This window comes from Globicephala melas, chromosome 15 (assembly GCF_963455315.2).
Source record: "Globicephala melas chromosome 15, mGloMel1.2, whole genome shotgun sequence".
NCBI lineage: Eukaryota > Metazoa > Chordata > Mammalia > Artiodactyla > Delphinidae > Globicephala > Globicephala melas.
The window spans coordinates 38,865,179-38,885,992 of NC_083328.1; the positions used below are offsets into that span (position 1 = coordinate 38,865,179).

General features: G+C 50.0%; 1 protein-coding gene across 1 annotated transcript; it reads left to right on the forward strand.

The window, feature by feature from the left end:
- The first annotated feature begins 179 nt into the window (after positions 1 to 179).
- On the forward strand, positions 180 to 8,494 carry BANF2 (BANF family member 2). Its single transcript, XM_030872149.1, is given in 3 exon segments — positions 180 to 270; positions 273 to 304; positions 8,357 to 8,494. Coding segments are annotated over 3 exon segments (261 nt in total).
- The last annotated feature ends 12,320 nt before the right edge of the window (positions 8,495 to 20,814 follow it).

The following is a 20,814-nucleotide window of genomic DNA, read 5'->3' on the forward strand; positions in this document are numbered from 1 at the left end:
GTGCAGGTGGGGATGCGTATGTAAAGGTTTCAAAGCAGGGCGTTGCACCTGGCATCTAAAAGTCCCCAGTAAACGTTGGGCGGTGGCAGGATACTCACTGTCTGTTGGCCCCAGCCCCCCGCCCCGGGAAGGCCGAGGGAGTTCCCTAACCACCTCCCTCCCCATGGCTGTTGCAGAACATGGACCACATGTCTCCCAGGCTGAGAACCTTCCTTTCTGAACCCATTGGAGAAAAGAATGTTGCCTGGGTAGATGGGGTCAGCCGTGAGCTTGCATCAATCTGTGCACCAAAGGTTTCAACAAGGTAATTCCTCCTTTCTCGTTTCTCCAACTTCTCTTTCAACCTGTATTCCCCTAATCCTGCCAGATGGCAGCCAGTGCCACGTGTCCCTGCCAGCGGCTGTCGGAGAGCAAAGCTGCCACTTGGCCGGGCGCCACATGCTTGGCTGGAGGCTACTGACCCCGCATGCTTGGGCAGCCGCCAGGGTCCACAGATAATGGGCAAATCGAATCACTGTGGCTCAGAGCAGCTGGGCTGTGCGTGACTCACTTGGTGTTCAAACACCCAGGGGTCGACAGAAGTGAGCCGGCCGCCCGAGTCTGGGGCCGAGCTGTCAGGATGGACGATTTGGGTGCACTCCCCACCCCCATGAAGAGACATGAGGGTCTCTTGTCCTATCAGGCCATGGCAGGTGGAGTCATAGCAGCCTGGTGTCTACACCAGAGTACAAGGAAGTGAGTTATTCTAAGATGTCACTAGCAGTCCGAGAACAGCCTCAATGATGGCCAATGGAATCGGAACGATCTCTTCTAGGCAACTGTTTCTATGGTGCTATTATATAAGGCTTCATGAACCTTAGGAGAGGATGGGAGATATTCCCAAAGAGAACCCAGAGAAAGTGAGCGGGTGGGAATTCACAGGAGCATTGCACACTCGGTCGAGAGAGGCACCTCCGGCAGAGGTACTGTAGCTCGTTCCCTTTGGCTTTAAAGTCAGCCCTCACCGCTGGGCGGGAAGAGGCTGCAGAGACGCCCAGGGAGGCGGGGAACCGCTGAGTGCGCAGCTGACGGTGAGATTGGTTTGCACCGGCCCAGCGCATGGCTGTGTCCAGGGGGCAGCTGGACGACTGGGCCTGTGGTTCTCTGATTGACACGCTGCCCTGCACCACTTGTTAAACATTCTGAATATCACCCGAATCTACCACAATCTGATACCCAATAGGTGGGATTGTCAGGAAGACAGATTGAGGTAGATTTGCTTCTTTCCTCCCAGATAAAGCAGAGAGGACCATTCCCAAGCAGAGAGCAGAGCAGGCAAGTCTGATTAGGGAAGACATTTTAAATTAAAAATTATTTTTTAGAAGAAATGATCGTCCCTTTTACTTTTCTATTGTGGTGTAACATACCCACACTGATGTGACGGGTTCAACTCAGTGAGTTTTTACACAGATATACATGCATAGACCCACCACCCGGATCTGGTGGTCAGGATCCTCAAGAATTCCAGAAGCTTCCCCTGTGTCTCTTGCCAGTCAACTCCACCCCCCACTCCCAGAAGTCACCGCTATTCTGGTTTCTACCACCATTGGTTTAATGTCTCCATAGTTCTGAGGTGTTGTTGTTGTTCAGCCATACTCATCGTTCAAAAAATATTTTAATCTACATACAGTAAATTTCACCTTTTTTTAGTACACAGTTCTGCAAGTTTTGACAAATGCACGTAGTCATGTAGCCACTACCACAATCAAGGCCTAGAACAACCCCATCGTGCCAAAATGTTCCCCTTACCCGTCACATTTCCCACCTTCAGCCCCTGGCAACTACTGATTTGTTTTCTGTCCCTATAGTTTTGCTTTTTCCAACTTGTTTCAAGTGATTCTAGGAGGATGAGAGGCATATTAAAGATAAAGGAATGAATGAATAATGGGAAATTTTCAGGCATCCGAGAACTTGCTACATAGAGTCAGGGCTATAGGGAAGGAGGAACTGGCCAGGTCCCTGGAGATCTGCTCCTCTGTGTTTCCCACCTCCTAGCTAGCTGTGACCAGCCCTCTCCTTTTAGGCTCTACTCATTCCAAGGGCCACTAATTCCAGGCACTGATGCCAGGGGTTCACCTTCTTCCTCTGCTTTGAGCCCCTCACCCACCTGCGAATGAGATGAGAGGTCGCTGTCTCCACTTGACAAACAAGGAGACAGAGGCTCTGGAAAGTGAGTGCCTTGATCAGGGTCCTGAGTGAGGACAAGAACAGCCATGGATTATATGGTCACAAACCACCCAAGAATATCAGGGCCAGGAGGCCACCCTGGCGGCGCGGGGGGGGGGGCTTTACACTGAGATTTGGTGATGAGCTCCTGAATCGAGTGCTGGAGCCTGGCTGGGCCTATATGAGGATCCAGGAGGAGACCCCAGTGTCGCACCGACAAGATGAGCAGGCGCTGGGGGGGGGGGGGGGGGGGGCGGGGCCGTGGGCGGGGCCAGCAGTAAGAGGCAGGTAGATCCCGGCAGGGCGGCGGCTCAGATGTAGCAAAAGAAACGCAGGTTCCTGTAGTGCTTTCCATAGGCTTTATTTTTTAGAGCAGTTTTAGGTTTACAGCAAAACTGAGAAGAAAGTGCTGCGAGGTTCCCTATGCCCCTGCCCCGTACACAGCCTCCGCGTTACCAGCACAATGGTAGGTTTCTTACGGGAGAACCTACACTGACACCTTATCTCCCCGGGGCCCAAAGTTGACATTAGGGCTCACACTTGGTGCAGCGCATCCTGTGGGTTTGGACAAACGAGTGATGACAGGTATCCACCACGGTGATGTCCTACAGATCTCTTCTCTGCCCCACAGTCCTCTGAGCTCCTGGGTTTTCACACCCTGCCTGCAGGAGGCCTGGACATGGCAGGCCCCTCCCCAGGCTGGGGGGTCCCTGGGGTTTCTTGGCTGTGAGCAGAGATCCCCTCAGGCTCCACCCCTGCTCATGGTGGCTTCCTTGGCCTGTCCCATGGGTGCTGGGCCTTTCCGAGGACCCGCTGGGATGCAGATGTGTGAGGCTGCCCTCAGCCCTGCCTGCCTGGGCCCCTCACACCGCTCCCGAGACACCAGATGCTGGAACCAGGAGATGGGACACCAGCCCCGCCCTGGGAGCCCAGGGTGCATCTGGGTGTATCGATCATCCCTCTAGGACTGTGGCCCTGGACAGGGGCAGGCATGGAGACACCTTCTTAAGCTCCCACCAGCCTCTAAGTCCAGTAATTTCTCCTCGATGCCTGCCCCACCCAAGTCAGACTTGCATTTCTTCTTCTACGGAGGCATGACGTGCTCGGCGGGGTTGCCCCTATCTCTCTCTGCACTTTCCCAGAGATTTGTCTGTGGCTTGAACAGTTCTCTGGCTCAGTTGCAGTCCTGACTTTCAAAACTACGGATTCACCCAAGTCTCAAAAGTCAAGAATGTGGCTGCGTTTTCTCTGGGTTTTTTCGTGCCTGCCCTCCCCTGGGGCTGACGGCTTCGGCCTGACGATCTACACCTTGGCCGTCCAGCACGGCGGCCGTGGGCCACTTGTACCTGCTGCGTACCGTCTGAATTGAGTTGTGCTATAAATATAAAATACACATGGCCGCGTTAAAGACTCAGTGCCAAACAAACAAAAAATGGAAAGCATCTCATCAATAATTTTTTAATTGATTACATGTTGGAATGATAATAATTTAGAAATATGGGAAAAAATTAAAATTATTAGAGTTCATTTCACCTGTTCTTTCCCCCTTTTGCCGTGGCTTCTAGACAATTAAAAATGACACGTGTGCTGGCCCACATTAGATTTCTACTGGACAGCATTGGTCTAGATTTAACGGCGAAATGTCTGCAAAGGTGAAAGGAATGACCAGAAGAGGGAAGATACATCGTGCTCAAGGTGTCCGCGCCAGGTCTAGCTCCGCCTTATATTATTCTGTCCCCCCACCCTCACCCCCATGCTCCACCAGACTGTTCATGAACTACAAGCACATGGGGACCACCCTCCCGCGGACCCAAGGCCCCTCTTAAAATGAACTTTTGTCTCCTTCATGGGCCCACTCATGGCCCACCCCCTCCGGAAGCAAGCCCTCCTTCTGCCCACCCACCCTGGCCGGACACGTCGCTGTTTCTAAACGCTGAGTACCCAGTGGACCCCTTGCTGTCACATTCAAACTACTGATTGTTTTTTCCACGCGTTCTGTTAGAGGCACAGCTCCCTTTGGTGTCCTCCCGTATCTTCTCTGAAGAAAGGATTGTTCTGGGTTTCTCGTACTCCTCCTCTCCCTAGGAAAACCCAATGGAGGGGGGTGAATTTCCAGGCGCTCAGTAGATTCAGAGTCATGGGCAGTGCCCTATGGGGTGACTCCAACAGCGTGGAAGTAAGTTTCACATCCCACAGAATCTGGTTTGCCTCAGTACCCTTTGAACACCCTACGAAGTCATAACCATGCCTAAATCTTCCTTCTGAAACATACTTGGAAGATGAGGGAGCAGCAAATGTCCTGGATGCCCACCTGCTCCCCAAGCCTCTGTCACCTGATAGAACCAGCACCTGATGCTTGCTCCATGTCAGGCACTGATCCGAGTGCACTACATACAGTTATTTCATTTAATTACCAAAAGATCCCATAAAGTATACTATTTCGTCTCTATTTCACCGATGAGAAAACAGGCACGAAGCAGCCAAGTGCATCACTCAAAGTCACTCAAGGTGAGAGAGACAAAATCTGAATCTGGCAGACAGGCTCTGGGGTGGGCAGTAGGGCAAGGGACCCCACCCCCACCCCCAGCCCTGCCTGATGCCCGGACCCTACAAGGAGTCAGTCACAGAAGCTTGGGGTTATCCTATGCAGGGCTGCCAGGTAAAATACAACATGCTCAAATTAAATTTGAGTTTCAGTTAAACAATGTTTTTGTGTAAGTGTGTCCTAGGGAGATGGGCAGGGGGAAGAAAGCACAGTGGGTTGGACATTCATGCTTCAGACAAGGAGTTTTACACTGGAAACACTGACAGAGGCTGCATTTGCGAGGTTGTCTTTGGCACTCAGTGGCCCTGAAGACTGAGGAGTCAGCGTCCAGTTAGAGAAAAAGAAAGTTGTTCATCACACAACAAAGCCTGGTGGTGCTGTAAAGTCCATTCGCCACGGGCGCTGAGGGGCTGGGAACTGGCAGGAGGGGAGCTTGACAGTGAGGGGCCGAGACTACGTGTCTCTGTTTGAAAGGCCAGGTGTCATAGTGGAGATGAAAAATTTTTTTTTTGGCCGCTCCATGGGGGATCTTAGTTCCCTGACCAGGGATCAAACCTGCACAGCCTGCAGTGGAAGCACGAAGTCGTAACCACTGGACCGCCAGGGAAGTCCCTGAAATTTTTAATGAGCGTGGACCAGGACCTAATCTGCGGGCCCAGTGCAAGATGAAGATGGGCGGCCCCTTGTTGAAATTAATCAGGAATTTCAAGATGGTGGCAGCACACCAGCAAACCAAGTGGGGTTCTGAGCTCAGGGCCTGTGTGACGGCATAGGTCACTCACCAGGGACCTCGGACTCAAATATTGCTACTGTTTCGCAAGGAACAGGCACGGCACACTGGAGGCTGGTCCAGACCTGCTCACGATTGGGATGTGGCGTTGACGGAAGTCTTCCCTCGAGCTGCCATCCTGCCACACAGGCAAAGGCTGCCTCGGGAAGGAATGAGCATCCCTGGCCTGGGTGGCGGGAGGTGGGGACGTCTGTCAGGGTATCTGCATCACTCTCCCTGCAGCCAGGTTTTTCTGAGCTTTGGTCCAAGGAGGCAGGGGGTGGCTCCTCTTCCCCCAGGTTAGGGGCTTGCTCTCTAGAGCCCGCAGAGAAACCCAGAGGGCTTCCTTCCATCAGGGCCATGATGGGAGCCTACGACTCCTGCTTCCCTGGGGAGCAGGGAGAAGCAGGCCGACTTCCAAAGAGAAAGGGCAGAAGGGAGCATCAAGTTGCCACCTGGGTCTGGAGGCCAAAAGATGAGGCCCTCTTGCCTGTGGCTTTCCTGGAAAGTTTGCCTCTGGTCCTGCGAGCCACGAGGTCCCTGGCATCCTGGCTGCTGGGCGTGGAGGGACATGGAAGCTCTGGTTACCAGAGCAGCCGACGCCAGCCCTCAGGATGGTGGAGGTGCCAGGCCAGGCCACAGATGGGTGGGGTGTGCTGGAATGGGGCCGAGGACAGGAGTCTTACCTCCAGGGTTCTCCATGACCCATCTAGAGAATGGACGGGGCGCATGTCAGGATCCAAAGCAGGAAAACGTATCAGGGGTCTGAGCCTGCCCATGGTGCTCAAAAGCATCACTTACTACTATTATCATCAATGTTCTCTCTCCTGGGACAAAGCTCTGCCCCTCCCATACCTACTGCAGCAACGGGCTCAATCAACATTCAGTAAATGTTCACTTTTTAAAACGTTGAATTAAGAAACATCTCAGGGACTTCCCTGGTGGCGCAGTGGTTAAGAATCTGCCTGCCAATGCAGGGGAGATGGGTTCGAGCCCTGGTCCGGGACGATCCCACATGTCGCGGAGCAAATGCGCCCAAATGCCACAACTACTGAGCCCGCACTCTAGAGCCCGCGAGCTACAACTACTGAGCCCACATTCCACAACTACTGAAGCTTGCGTGCCTACAGCCCATGCTCCACAACAAGATAAGCCACTGCAATGAGAAGCCCATGCACTGCAACGAAGAGTAGCCCCAACTCGCTACAACTAGAGAAAGCCCGCGTGCAGCAACGAAGACCCAGCGCAGCCAAAAATAAACAAATTAATTAATTAAAAAAAAAACTCAGTAAAATCACCCCTGAAAAGACGAGGATGCTGACAAAAGTAAAATGAGCTCATTCTAACCAATTACACCGCTTTTTCAAAAAGATGATTAAAGTAGCAATTTAAAATGACCATGAAATCCTAGCTTTTGTCTCTTTTCAACAACTGGATCTGGACTAAAAATTTTTTTAAAACCCCAAACTCCAATGCTTGGGTATATTTTATGACTGGAATTCAGCTTTTATTTAATTTGTCTTTTTAAAAATGCGTTCATTTTGGTTAAGATGAAGTTTGCTTGGTTTTATGTAAGTGAAATACATAGACGCCAGTGGGTTTTCCTGGAGGGGGCCCAGGACTCAAGGCCTGGACACTGGTTCCCATTCATTCCAGGCCGGAGAGCCGGGCACTGAACGTGGCCTTCCCCGTTCATGTCCCGGCCAGTCTGTGGCCTTGGATGTCTCTTTCTCCTTGTGGCTCTTGCCCCTCATGACTATCAGTGACGAAACAGCACGAGAGGAGTGAAAAGCTGTGGGACCAGGACTCAGAAAACCAGAGAACACCATACAACTTTGACTTGTGGGCACTTAATCTTTACACGTGTTTTTCATCCACAGAGACCCTTCAGAAGGGGAAAAGGGGCAAGGTTCAGTGTGCTTGATACCTTGTCTGCTCCTCCCACAGGGCTGCAGTCTTCCAGGACAAAAAAGGAAGTTGCATTTCTCCACTGGTCTCACACTGAATTCACTTAATCCAATTTGTAGGGTGGGGCGGGGCAGATGAAGGGCCTTCAGAAGATGCAGAAACTGAACCCCAGGCTCTGCAGGTTCTCACTTCAGGTTAAGTGAGTTGCCTGGAGTCACAAGGCGGGTTTGCAAAAACAAACTGATACTAAGGTGCCCTTCACATACCAGTCCCAGGTGCAGTGGTTCTCAGTTGTGGGAGATTCTGTCCCCTGGGGGACACCTGGCTATGTCTGGAGATGGTCATGATTGTCACAATTCAAGGTAGGGGGCATACTGCTGGCATCTAGTGGGTACAGGCCAGGGATGCTGCTAAACTCCCAACAACGCACCTGAACACAGAACTATCCCAAATGCAGCAGTGTCAAGGGTTAGAAACCCTGTGCTTGAACCATTGAGAAAGTGGCAGGGTGGGGGGCACCTCTAATTCCTGTGTGTGTTTCAAAGAGAGAAATATTAGATCCGAGGCCTGAAGGGAGCATCAGAGGTACACGAGGCTCTCTCTACTCCAAATATTGTTCCGGGACCAGCATTAGAAATGCAGAGTTTCAGGCCTCACCCCAGACTTACTGAGTCAGATCCTGCCTTTTTAACAAGATCTCAAGGACATGTCCAGGTTCCTTCCAGGCTACACGGCCCCCAAAGCCACCTGTAGAGATGGACATTCAACTTGACCTCACATCTCACCCAGGCCAGTGTCCGAATCTGCTTCGCCAGGGTCAGGGTTTCAGGGACAGCCCTTCTCCCTTGAATCTGACCTGTGCCCCCTCCATCGATTTGCCAGGGGAGGAGAAGCACAGCTGAGTACGTTTCCCGTGTTCCTCCACGCAGGCCTACGTCCTGCTGGGACAGTTCCTTCAGATGCACAAGAACGAAGCCGAGTTTCAGAAGTGGCTCATTGGCTGCTGTGGTGCCACTGAGTGTGAGGTGCTCCTGCTTCCTGTAGACCCTCCCCCGCACTGCCGCTAGGAAATGATACCTCTGCACTGACTCTGGGCTCCAAGTCGTTATTTTTCTTTTCCACTTTATTGACACACATTTGTTATAAAAAGTAGTTCAAGAATGTAAAGAAGGACAAACACAAGAAAAATGACCCCCAGATTCTACCACCCAGAAATGGCCATCATTCACCTTATTCACCAGTATCATGCCAACTGTCTCTTTAGCATAAATTTATCTAAAGGAATGGATAATTTTATTTAAAAATGGGAATTAAATTTTAAGTCAGCGTAGCAGTTATCTATTGCATAACAAATGAACCCAAAACGTAGCTGCTTCACGCACACAATCATTTTGTCTCGCTCAGTTTCTGAGGGACAGGAACTGAGAGATGCTTAGCTGGGTGGGTCTGTCTCAGGGTCCCCTGTGAGGTTACAAACTGTGGGCCGGGGAGCAGGTTGGTGGGGGCTAGGGGACCCACTTCCAAGAAGGCTCCTCACGTGGCTGGTGGCCCAAGGCCACAGCTGGTCTCTGAGTGGGCCTCCCTCGGGCTGTAAGGACCTGGCATCTAGCTGCCCCCTGAGCAGGTGACCCAGGAGGGAATAAGAGAGCAGGAAGCTGCAGTCTTTCATGACCTAGACTCTGATTCACACAACATCACTTCTGCCTTGTTCTAGTTTTAGAACCAAGTGCCTACATCCTCAAGGGAGAATTAAACTTTCTTGAAATAGCAAATAGTATGCAAACATTCTTAAGAGCATCACAGACAGATTTTTGAGGTATAATTTACATATGGTAAAACTTGCCCTTTTTAGGTGCATAGTTCTATGAACTTGACAAATGCATTGTCCTGTAACCGCCACCATCAAGGAGATAAACAGCATCTTCGTCACCCCAGCGAGTTCCCTGGAGCCCCCCTGTAATCATCCCTCACTCCTCCCCAGCCCTTGGAAACCAAGGGTCTGTTTTCTGTCCTTAGACTTTGGACTTTTCCTGAAAACTGTATAAATGGAATCACACAACATGTCGCTCTCTGAGGTACATTGTCTTCTTTTACTTGGTATAATTCAGTTGGGATGAATCCATGATACAGGCTTCTTAAACTTAAGAAATGTAGCAGGTGTTGTTGGTGTCCAGCCCATATCCTGGCGGCATTCACTGTTCTAGGAGAGTCCGTTACTTCACTCAAAAGCAGCTGAATCCCCTCGGCCTGAGGGGTTCTCTGGCTGCAGGAGTGGGGTCAGCCCACGCACAGGGCAGGGAAGAAATGCCTGGGAGTTAACACCCAGGGGAGCCGTTAATCATGGCTGGAAATTGGTGGCCAAATGCCCCGGGTCCTCTGCCTGTGGGTGGGACAGCTCTGAGGCAGTCTTCCCCACTCTCCACTGGAGCTAAGCTGAGCTCCCCATAAAGGGTGGCCCCGGCTCTCTAACACCCGGCCTTGCTTCCTTCCCCTCCCTGCCTTGATTTCCCACTCCCCTACCAGGGCTTCCTGGGACCACCCTCTATACACAATGAAATACTCAAATTTTAGAGTCTGCTTCCAGAAGAACCTAACCTAAGACAACAGTGTGAATATTTATTTTAACAGAAGAAAAAAGTGGAACTGAACTGAAAGAATTGCTGAACTTCACTGAATTTTTTTCTTCATCACTAGATATAGTAATTTCTAAATCAATTTCTTCTGAGTTTAAAGAATAATATGGAGAAAAGAGTAAGAGTGAAGTTAGTATCATTAGGTTTATTTTAAACTTTGTTTTTCAATATTAGATGGTATAAACTCCTACCAAAGAAAGAAATAAAAGTAAAAAGAAATTAACACTTTTACTTCTTCCCTCTCATTTTTTTTTCCCCTCTCATTTTTTAGTTGGTTTTATTGTTACTTTTAATTTGTGAAGGTTTAGATAGCGTATGTGTTCTTCCCATAAGCATACCCCCTGCAGTTACTTAGTTTTATATTTAAGAGCTTATCATTAATTTTTGTATCATTATTTTAAAAATCATAGCTTTGTCATTCCTGAATTCTTTATTTTGATACATGTCTTTGTTCATCGAGTTGGATCACCGTATCAGTCAGAATAGGCCACAGAATGCTGCTATAACAAGCAAACCCCCAAATCTCAGTGATTTAGCCAAACAAGGTTGATTTCTCTCTCATGGTACATGTCCAGTGTATGTCATCAGGAGAGCTCAGGAGCTGAAACGTCTGTGAGGAAGAGGGGTCCACACTGACTCTTGGCCCAATATCTGTAGTTTGGGGGCATCCATGACTCAATACATGATTTCAATGAGTATTTATGGAGTGTCTAAGGTTCTGAGCATGGTTAGACACTGTGGGAAAAGCAAGGGAAATAAATATGAGTTTCTGTGGTTTCAAGGAGCTTACAGCCCAGAAGTGATGGGAGAGGGGAGGGCAGAACAGCCCAGAGGTGGTGGGGGAGGTGCAGGTGGGGATAGGGGGTGTGGCCAGGGGGCAAACAGCCAGGAAATGGGTCTCTGTGTCAGGTGCGGGTCACGCTTCATCACTGTGGGCAGCTGACCTCAACCCTGCTGGGGACTCAGGAGTCAGTGTAGACACGTGTTAATTCACCCCACCCTGGGGTGTCCATCACACCTTCTCTGTCCTTTGTTGAGGACTACTCCCCCGGGGAGTTAATCACTCAGCACCCAAGCCAGCCGCGTGGTGAAAATGAACCCCACTGAGAAGGTGTTCAGGCCCCGAAGGGCAGGCACGGACAGCCAGGTGTCGGCCAGCCGCGTGCACCCAGGCAGTGACGGCGGGGCACACGGCAGGGCAGGACACTGACAGCTCTGCTGCAGGCGGGGTCTGGAGTAGCCCTGGCTTTGAGAACAGAATCCACCCCTCACCACTAGTTCTAAGACCTTTGGAAAGTCAACCTCTCAGCCCAGCTTCCCAGCTGTAAAATGGTGATAATAACAGTATCTACTCAAGCGTCCAGAAGATTAAAATTCCTGCAGCTGGTAAGAGCTTCATGTGTGGTAGCTCTAAAAACCTAAGTTTTGAAATGTGCAGCACTGACTGGGTATCGTTATTGAAAGAAAGGGGAGGTGGGTATGGATGAGCGTGGCCAGGGAAGGCTGCTAGGAGGAGGTGTTAAAAGGGGAGGTCAGGGTTGAGTGAGCTGAGGATGGAGAAGAGGGAGGGGAGGAAGCAGGGGAGAGAAGGAGCTATGAGGGGAAAGACAAGCCCAACTGGCCCAGGGAGAGTGAGCTGAGGACCCTGCAGGAGAGGTAAGGGGTGGGGCTGTGGGCTGCCGAGTGCGAGGCTCCCCCGCCCCTACCGTTTCCCCCAGACAGAGGCTGAATGTGAGCAGCTAGGTGGCCCCATTTCAGAAGGCTCTGTCTTGAGGAAGGCTAGTGCTCTCAGCAGTTGGCAGGACCGGGACACATCTGGGCCGATAATCCAGGATAGTGGGCCCTGCTCGCACCCCTAAGAAAGACGCTGTAGCAAGTGATGTGAAAAATACCCACAACCCTCCTCTCCTCCTGGTACCCACACCCTTCACAAAGACTCTGCAGCTCCGCCTGTCAAGAGTCCATCTCCCTTCCTGCTGCAACTGGACTGCCCCTGTGACTTGCTTTGGCCAAAGGCACGTGGCAGAGGTGACACTGTGACAGGTGTGAACCCCCTGTGACCACCACGCAAACGAGCCTGGGTTCGCTCACTGGAGGACAAGAGACACGTGGCCACTGCCTCGGCCCACGGCCAGCCAACCTCCAGATGTGCAGGTGAGGCCTTCCTGGACCAGCCCGCCCATCAGCTGACCTCAGACCCATGAGTGAGTCCAGCTGAGGTCAGAAGTGCTTGGCCCAGATGAGAAAAACCCAACTAACCCACAGACGCGTACAAATACACCTCACTGTTTTAAGCCACTGTTTTGGGGGTAGTTTGTAGGGCAGCTGTAGCTAACATAAATCCCCACGTGAGGCCTGGGAGTGTGGAGTATCTCCAGGTATAAACTGAGAATTTCCTACTTTACCTCTATTTTAGAAAGCCTCCTGATGGCACCCTGGTGGGCGGTGGTAAGGAGAGGGGTCACCACGGGTCACACACAGAAGCCAAGCGACTGTGATGGGGGTGGAGAAGGAGAACAAAATATTTTTTTAAAAGTGTGTCTTGGGGTGGGAGGAGGTGGGACAAAGCTGTGACAATCTCAGGGCGAGACCGGAGTGTCCATTGTGTGACCAGCTGTGGGTGGTCTGGGGTGACTGATTCCTGGAAAGGTCTGAAAGGAAGCTGGAGACAAACCTTTAAGCAAGTGTTACTGGAAATATATATAAATTTTAACCGATAGCTGCTCTAAACCTTTACAAGCAGGAATACAAGGGGTTGATTCAGCACACACTACACCAGCACTTCACTCGCATTCCCCAAATCCTCCCGGGGTGAGAAGGCGGCATTTTCCCTGTCTTACAGGTGGGGACTCTGAACAGCAAAGAAGTTAAGTAAGCCGGTCACACTGACTGACTGGTGGTTTCAATCCGGGTCTGTCTGCTGCCTGCAGAGCCGCCTCGGGGGTGGGAGAGGGAGTGTATCTGGTGATTTCAAAGTGCTCTCAGGGACTCAAAGGTGGCATCTACCAGGTACAGACAGGCATTGGAAGGAGCGAGGGAGACCTGTTCGAACGGCCATGCAAAGATGACCGTGAGATAGTGGGGCAAACAGGTCACTGAGAAAGAATCATTCAACAGATGTTTGCTGGGCACCTACTCTGTGCCAGGTGGTTCTTAGTACAGGAGAAAACACAGCAGATGAGACTATCTTCCCTCAGAAGCTGGCATTCTAATGGGAGAAGGCAGGAAACAAAGGTGAATGAGTAAAATACATATTAATCTGAGTGGTATGAAATTGACATGGTAGGGGTCAAAAGTGGTTGAACATGGACAATTTTACGTGGTTCAGCCTTATAAATTAGTTTCAGGATGAGTGAAGAAAAGAAAGCAAGGGGGACTTCCCTGGCGGTCCAGTGGTTAAGACTTTGCCTTCCAACGCAGGGGGTGCAGGTTCGATCCCTGGTCAGGGAGCTAAGGTCCCACATGCCTCGTGGCCAATAAAACCAAAACATAAAATAAAAGCAATATTGTAACAAATTCAATAAAGACTTTAGAAATGGTCCACATCAAAAAAATCTTAAAAATAAAATACAGAAAGAAAAGAAAGCAGAGGAAGGGGGTCAAGACTGTTAGGGAGACGGGAGATTTTAAACAGGGCAGCCAGGCCAGGTAAAGGCCTGGAAGGGATGAGCTGAGAGCTGTGGGAAGCCTGGGAGGAGATACTTCAGGCGGAAGAAAGAGCCAGTGCAAAGGCCCTGAGGTGGGGTGCGCCTGCTGACTTCAGGGAGAGGAGCGAGCCAGGTCGGGGGCAGCAGAAAATGAGGTCAGATCGTGTGGGCCTTGTGGGTCATCAACAGGACTTTGGCTTTAACTAGGACAGAGATGGGACCCCACTGGAGAACCACGTGATCAGACACACGATTGAGAAGATCACCCTGCTGTGTTTGGAAGAGTCTCAAGGGGCCAGTTAGGAAGCTATGCGGGAAGCCAGGTGGGAGGTGATGGTGGGTCACCAGATCTATCCTGAAGGTAGAGCCGACGGGGGTGAGCGTCGATAGAAAACAGGAGTGGATCAAGGGCTGAGAAGGCAGAGGGATGAGAGAGAGCTACGAAGAGATGGGGCGGGATCACCCCAGAGGTTGGAGGTTCCTGATGCTGCAGGAAGGTGGTGTTTCCGGGAATGGGGGTACCTGTGTCAGATGCTGCCGACAGGTCAGGTGGGTAAGGACTGGGAATCAGGGCCGGAGAGAATTTTTGCACGCTGTGCGGAAGACCCCAGAGACGGGAGCCCTGGGGATGCGGGAGAGAGAGGGAGGCGTTGCTGCCACTGCGTCCTCGAGCAGGTGCCCGGTGGAATCCAGGACACAGGAGGAAGGACTGGCCTTGGCTGGGAACACACAGGCTCCTCCGCAGAGGACCACGGGAGGGGAGGAAGAGCAGGGGCCTGACGCGGGGAGGTAGGAGATATGGAATCTCTCTTCCCACAGCCTCTCTTTTCCCAGTGCAATAGGAACAAGGTGGCAGGCTGCGGACGGACGCAGACGGGGTGGAGTTAGTTGTCTAGGACAGTGGAAGGATGGGTGAGTTTTATAGAGGGATTCATTTGTGTACATAATATAGATAGATAGATGGATAGGAGATCAGATAGATAGATAATCACTTGAGCTTTTTATCAGTAAGTATTACTTCTGTGATCAGAAAAAAAACCAATAGAAGACATTCCATTTTGGAACACGAAGAACGAGAGCTCTAGAGACAGGTGGACGAGGCCCTTGGGACAGCCATCCTGTGCATCCAACGCCCCGTCCTTCCCCTGGATTCTCCCATACGGCTGGTCTCACATCCCAAACTCTGTCCTTCTAGGCAGAGAGAGTGTTCCACTTAGAATTCTCCAACTTGGAGACTTTGGGACCTTCTTTTTCACTCGCTCCCCCTACTCTCTAGTTCCCACCTAACTTCCTAAGGTCAAGGTTACCTTGGAGAACGGGAAGAGGGTAGTTGTCTTTCTGGATCCATTTCTACCAGATTCTCCATAACTGTGCATTGTTTTCCCGTCTGGTTTATTTTAAGGACAAACCTTCCTGCACAAACTATGCTCTTGGATTGCTTGGCCTGGTCCAGTGACTGGATCTTCTTGGACCAGACTGAGGGTCTGCTGTGGCCAGGACACTGGACAGAGATTCAGAAGACCTGGATAATGCCACTAGCGGGTCTGAGACCACAGCCAAACCCCTTGACTTGTCTGTGAAATGAGGGAAAGATCTGATTCTCCTATCTCTCAGCTTTGCTTTAAAGAGAATGCAAAAATAGACAGAAAGCCATCTGAAGTGGAAGGGAGCTGGGGTGCCCTCCAGCAGTGCAGTGTGTAGCCACGGCGTTATTTTATCGTGGCGGCAGCTGCAGGCTGGTGGCAGCGACAGCTCAGCCCTCCTTGTTTACGCACATTGGTCAGTACCTGCTATGTTGTGCTGTGACAACAGCAACAACGAACAAGAGCTCAGTGGCTGGAAACAATCAAGCCTTGTATCTCAGCAACATCACAGGCCCATTTCAGGTCTGCTGGGGACGGTTCTGGACGGCCCTCCCTCCAGGACCCGGGCTGACGGAGCAGCTCCTTGTAGAACATTTGAAGGCTGCTGCAGCAGAAAGAGAGCCCTGGGGGTGTCTCACACCAGCAATTACATGGGCTGGCTCAGAGCTGACGGGTCACTTTCACGAACAAATCATTGGCCAGAACACGTCATATAGTTTCACCCAGTGGCCAAGGGGACCAGGCAGTGCTGTCTGCTGGCAGAGGCGAGCGTGGAAAATTGGGGCAAACATCTCAATTCACTGCTACGGAGTCCTTCTTGGGAGGGGGTGAGATTCACAGAAAGTCCCCGCGAAGGTTCTGTCCCATGCCATATATGTCCCTTTTCTTTGTTTTTTTGAAAATTTCCCACCATTACTCAAATATAGGAGAATGTATAGAAGAAAATTCATAACTCTCCCCCAAAGACGATCAATACCATCCAATATTTTATTGAATTCCTTTCCACTCTTTCTTCGCTTGCATAGGTATACATGTGTTAATAACAGCTTTATTGAAATATATTTCACACATCATAAAAGTCACCTTCCCAGAGTGTACAGTTCAGTGGGCTTTTAGTGTATTCACAGAGTTGTGCAGCCACCACTGCTATTTAATTTCAGGATATGTTCATCACCCCCAAAAGAATCCCCATTAGCAGTTCCATTAGCGGTCACCCCCCACCCCCCAGTCCAGCCCCTGGAAACCACTAATCTACCTTCTGTCTCTATGGATTTGTCCATTCTGGACATTTCATCAAAATAGAATCGTACACCCTGCGGGCTTTTCTGACTGGCTCCTTCCACTGAGCAAAACGTTTTCCAGGATCATCATGGGAGAGTAAGTGCATGTGTCCATTTAAATCAACAGATGGAGATTCTATCAAACATCAGTTATCCTGTTTCCTTCATTTATATGTTTTAAACATTTCCTCTCATTATGAAATCTTTGAAAAATAGTATTTCCTGGTTATACAACAATTCATCCAATTTATGTGCAATCATGTACTGAATAGTGCCCCTAGTTTGGGACTTTTAGGTGGTTTCTGTGAGCAGGTAACCATGTTTTATTGAATGAATGAATGAATGGAGGCTTAAATGTAAATCTTTGCCGCATTCCCCATCTTTCCTTTAGGAAGATGCCTAGAAATGGATCGACAGTGGGAAGACGGACATCTTCAAAGCTTTCGATTCTCACTGCAACGGCTTTTCTGCAAAGGTCGACCCAATCTGCTGAACGTGGCTTTGAGTGGGTCTGACCACATCTCACTCCGTTTCACTCAAGACAAAACCAGATTCCTTATGTGGCCCAGAATGCCCTACAGTCTGGCCTGTCCCTCCCTCATCCCTCTGTCTCTGCCTCACTGGCTCTCACCGCCCGGCCAGGCCAGCCTCCCTGTTGGTCCTGAAACACATCACACCCTCTTGCTGGCAGGGACCTCTGCACGGCTGTTCCCTGAGCCCGGAGCCCCTTCCCCAGTCCCCGCCCAGCTCACTGCTACCCTTCAAGGCTCTGCTTTCGAGACCCTTTCTAAGCAAGGCCCTCCTGTTAGAAACGTCACCCCCAGCATCTCCTCTCCCAGCTTTATTTTTATGTTTCCCCAGAGCATTTATCACCTTGTAATATACTGTATAATTTGCTTATTTTGTTTATTGTTTCAACCCCCTGAAATGAACAATTAGGGCCTGGCCCAGGGCCTGGCATGGGGGAGGCGCTCAATAACCGAGTGTTGAATTGAGCTGGCGGCCAGCACAGAGGGTCTCCCTATAAAATTGGGGACCCCGACCTCCTCCTCTGGATGTGAGTGCAGGCTCTGGTCTTCCCTCAAGTCCTAGTCAGTGTTCTTTCTTGATTCAGCTCGGGAGCCAGGTGGACAGGCGGCTGGCTTGAGGGCTGTTGGGTCTGCCCTGTAGTGAAACTAGAAGGGGTGGCCCCCGACAGACTAGCCCCCGTGACTGGACAGCACAAAGGCATGTTTGGGGAAGGAGCTCAAATCTTGGGGCCCACACAGAGCAAGCCCACCAGTGACCCACCCAGCCCCCAGTCCTGGAGTTTGGGCCTCACCAGGCCTCCAGGGAGCAGGCTCCCAGCCTGGACACAGACGGCAGCCCCTGGTCTCTGCAGAGCAGGCGGTCTCCTGCACAGGCACCGGGACAGCACAGTGAGCGGGGAGAGGAAGCTCCCGCGGGAAGCTGGGACTCCCCTCTCGGCCAGGCTGTCAAAGCAGCAGGGCGTCCCTAGGAGCCTCCCATTTTGGGCTACTTCTGGCCAGGCTCCTGGGGCTTCCAGGGTGGGCGGAGGATCAGAAATGGCCCCAATCCCAGAGCTGCCCCCAGGTCACCTCCACCAGCAGGCTGGGCCACCTCAAGGGCCAAAGGGCTTCCCTCCTGATCTGCCCCATGAATCCCTTGCCCACCCAGACCCCTGGGATCCAGCCACTATGCGGGGAGACACCCAATCCTAGCCAGGAACGTTTCTGGAATTCTGCCTTCAGAATGACTATTAACACTTAAAATGTTCTCTTAAATATTCTCAATATGTCAAGTCTGTCTTGTGAAGGTCCTTTGAATTTGGGGAAAAGTAAAGTTACTTAAAGTCTTATGAATTTGATGGGTGATCGAGTTATGGAACTTGGTCTTTTAAAAATTTTTTATTGACGTGTAATATACATGCAGAAAGGCGCACAAATCATAAATAAGCATCTTGGTGAGTTTTCAGGAATGGAATACCGGCCCAGGTGGAGAACAGGGCACTACCAGCAGCCAGGAGGCCCCTAACGCCCCTTCAGACAGGTCCACCTCCCCAAGGCTATCCTGACATCTAGCAGCAGAGGTAGCGTATCCTGTTCCTGAACTTGATATAACGGGAGCATGTAATGTGCACACTTCTGTGTCTGGCTCTTTCCATTATGTTTGTAGGATTCATGCATGATATTGCAGGCACAGTTCTTTCTTTTTCGTGACTGTATACTATTCTGTTAAACAATTGGACTAATTTGTTTATTGACAAATAGTGCTGCAGAGAACATTCTTGCACTTGTCTTTTGGTGAATGTATTATCATTTATCTTGGGCATATACCTCAGAGCAGAATTGCTGGCTCATAGGTATATGTATATTTAGCTTTCTCAGATACTAAAAAACATTTTGATGTGGGATAAAGTAATTTAAGTGTTTCTCAAGGGGCTGGGACCTTGGGAGGAGCATGAGTACCTCTCATGCTGGCATTTCAGGATTCCTACAAATGGTTTCAAACTCCCTCTCCCTCCCTAAACCCTGAGATTCCTGAGAGCCCATCCAGGGAACCCTGACCTCTGGTTGAGAAAGTCTGTCTGATCGTGGGGGGTGAGGGGTGGGGGTGCGTCCTTCCTCCAGAGGGTGTGAGCTGCTGTCCTAACATCTCAGGCAGGCTGGAGAGGGTGACAAGGGACAGCCCCTTTTAGGGGCATTGCCAACGGCTCAGCCCGGATGCGATCACCACTGCTGGACCCCAAAGGAGTGGTCTCCCCTTCCTCACATCCCTGTCCAGTTCATCACTTGGTGCTGTCAACCCCAACTTCAAAATGCAGGCATGACCTGCCCAGTTCCTTAGCTCCGCACCACCCGGTACTGCTCTTCTCTGGAAGATGACAATCCCTTCCCCCCGAGCCTCCTGCTTCCATGTCTGCCCCCTGTGGCTCATTCTCTGCCCAGGAAGATCATTTAAAAACAAGTTTAAAGACCTAAATGTAAGACCAGACACTATAAAACTCTTAGAGGAAAACATAGGCAAAACATTTTATGACATAAATCACAGCAAGATCCTTTTTGACCCACCTCCTAGAGTAATGAAAATAAAAACAAAAATAAACAAATGAGACCTAATTAAACTTAAAAGCTTTTGCACAGCAAAAGAAACCATAAACAAGAAGAAAAGACAGCGCTCAGATGGGAGAAAATATTTGCAAGTGAAACAACGGACAAAGGATTAATCTCCAAAATATACAAACAGCTCATGGAACTCAATATCAAAAAAACAAACAACCCAATTAAAAAATGGGTGGAAGACCTAAATAGACATTTCACCAAAGAAAACATACAGATGGCCAAGAGGCACATGAAAAGATGCTCAACATCACTAATTACTAGAGAAATGCAAATCAAAACTACAATGAGTCACACCGGTCAGAAAGGCCATTATCAAAAAATCTAGAAACCATAAATTCTGAAGAGGGTGTGGTGAAAAGGGAACCCTCCTGCATTGTTGGTGGGAATGTAAATTGATACAGCCACTATGGAGAACAGTATGGAGGTTCCTTAAAAAACTAAAAATAGAACTACCCTATGACCCAGCAATCCCACTGCTGGGCATATACCCTGAGAAAACCATAATTCAAAAGGAGACATGTACCACAATGTTTATTGCAGCTCTATTTACAATAGCCAGGTCATGGAAGCAACCTAAATGTCCATTGACAGATGAATGGATAAAGAAGATGTGGCACATATATACAATGGAATATTACTCAGCCATACAAAGAAACAAAATCGAGTTATTTGTAGTGAGGTGGTTGGACCTAGAGTTTGTCATACAGAGTGAAGTAAGTCAGAAAGAGAAAAACAAATACTGTATGCTAATGCATATATATGGAATCTAAAAAAAAACGTACTGATGAACCTAGTTGCAGGGCAGGAATAAAGATGCAGATGTAGAGAATGGACGTGAGGACACGGGGGTGGTGGGGGAAAGCTGGGAAGAAGTGAGAGTAGCATCGACATAGATACGCTACCAAATGTAAAATAGAGAGCTGGTGGGAAGCAGCTGCATAGCACAGGGAGATCAGCTCGGTGCTTTGCTACGACTTAGAGGGGTGGGATAGGGAGGGTGGGAGGGAGGCTCAAGAGGAAGGGGATATGGGGATATATGTATGCATATGGCTGATTCACTTTGTTGTACAATAGAAACTAACACAGCACTGTGAAGCAATTATACTCCAATAAAGATGTATTAAAAAAAATAACTAGTTATGGCCACACCTCCTTAAAGTTGCAGTGCCCTTTCACTGCACTTAAAAACCATCCAGACACCCCCAGACTGCCCCCCCACCCCATGTGACCTGCTCCCGTTTCCCTCTGGGACTTTGTACTTCTCTCCCTGTGTCCTCATCAAAACTTTTCTGTTCCTTAAGTTAGACCAGTAAGCTCCTGCCTCAGGGTCTTTGCACATTC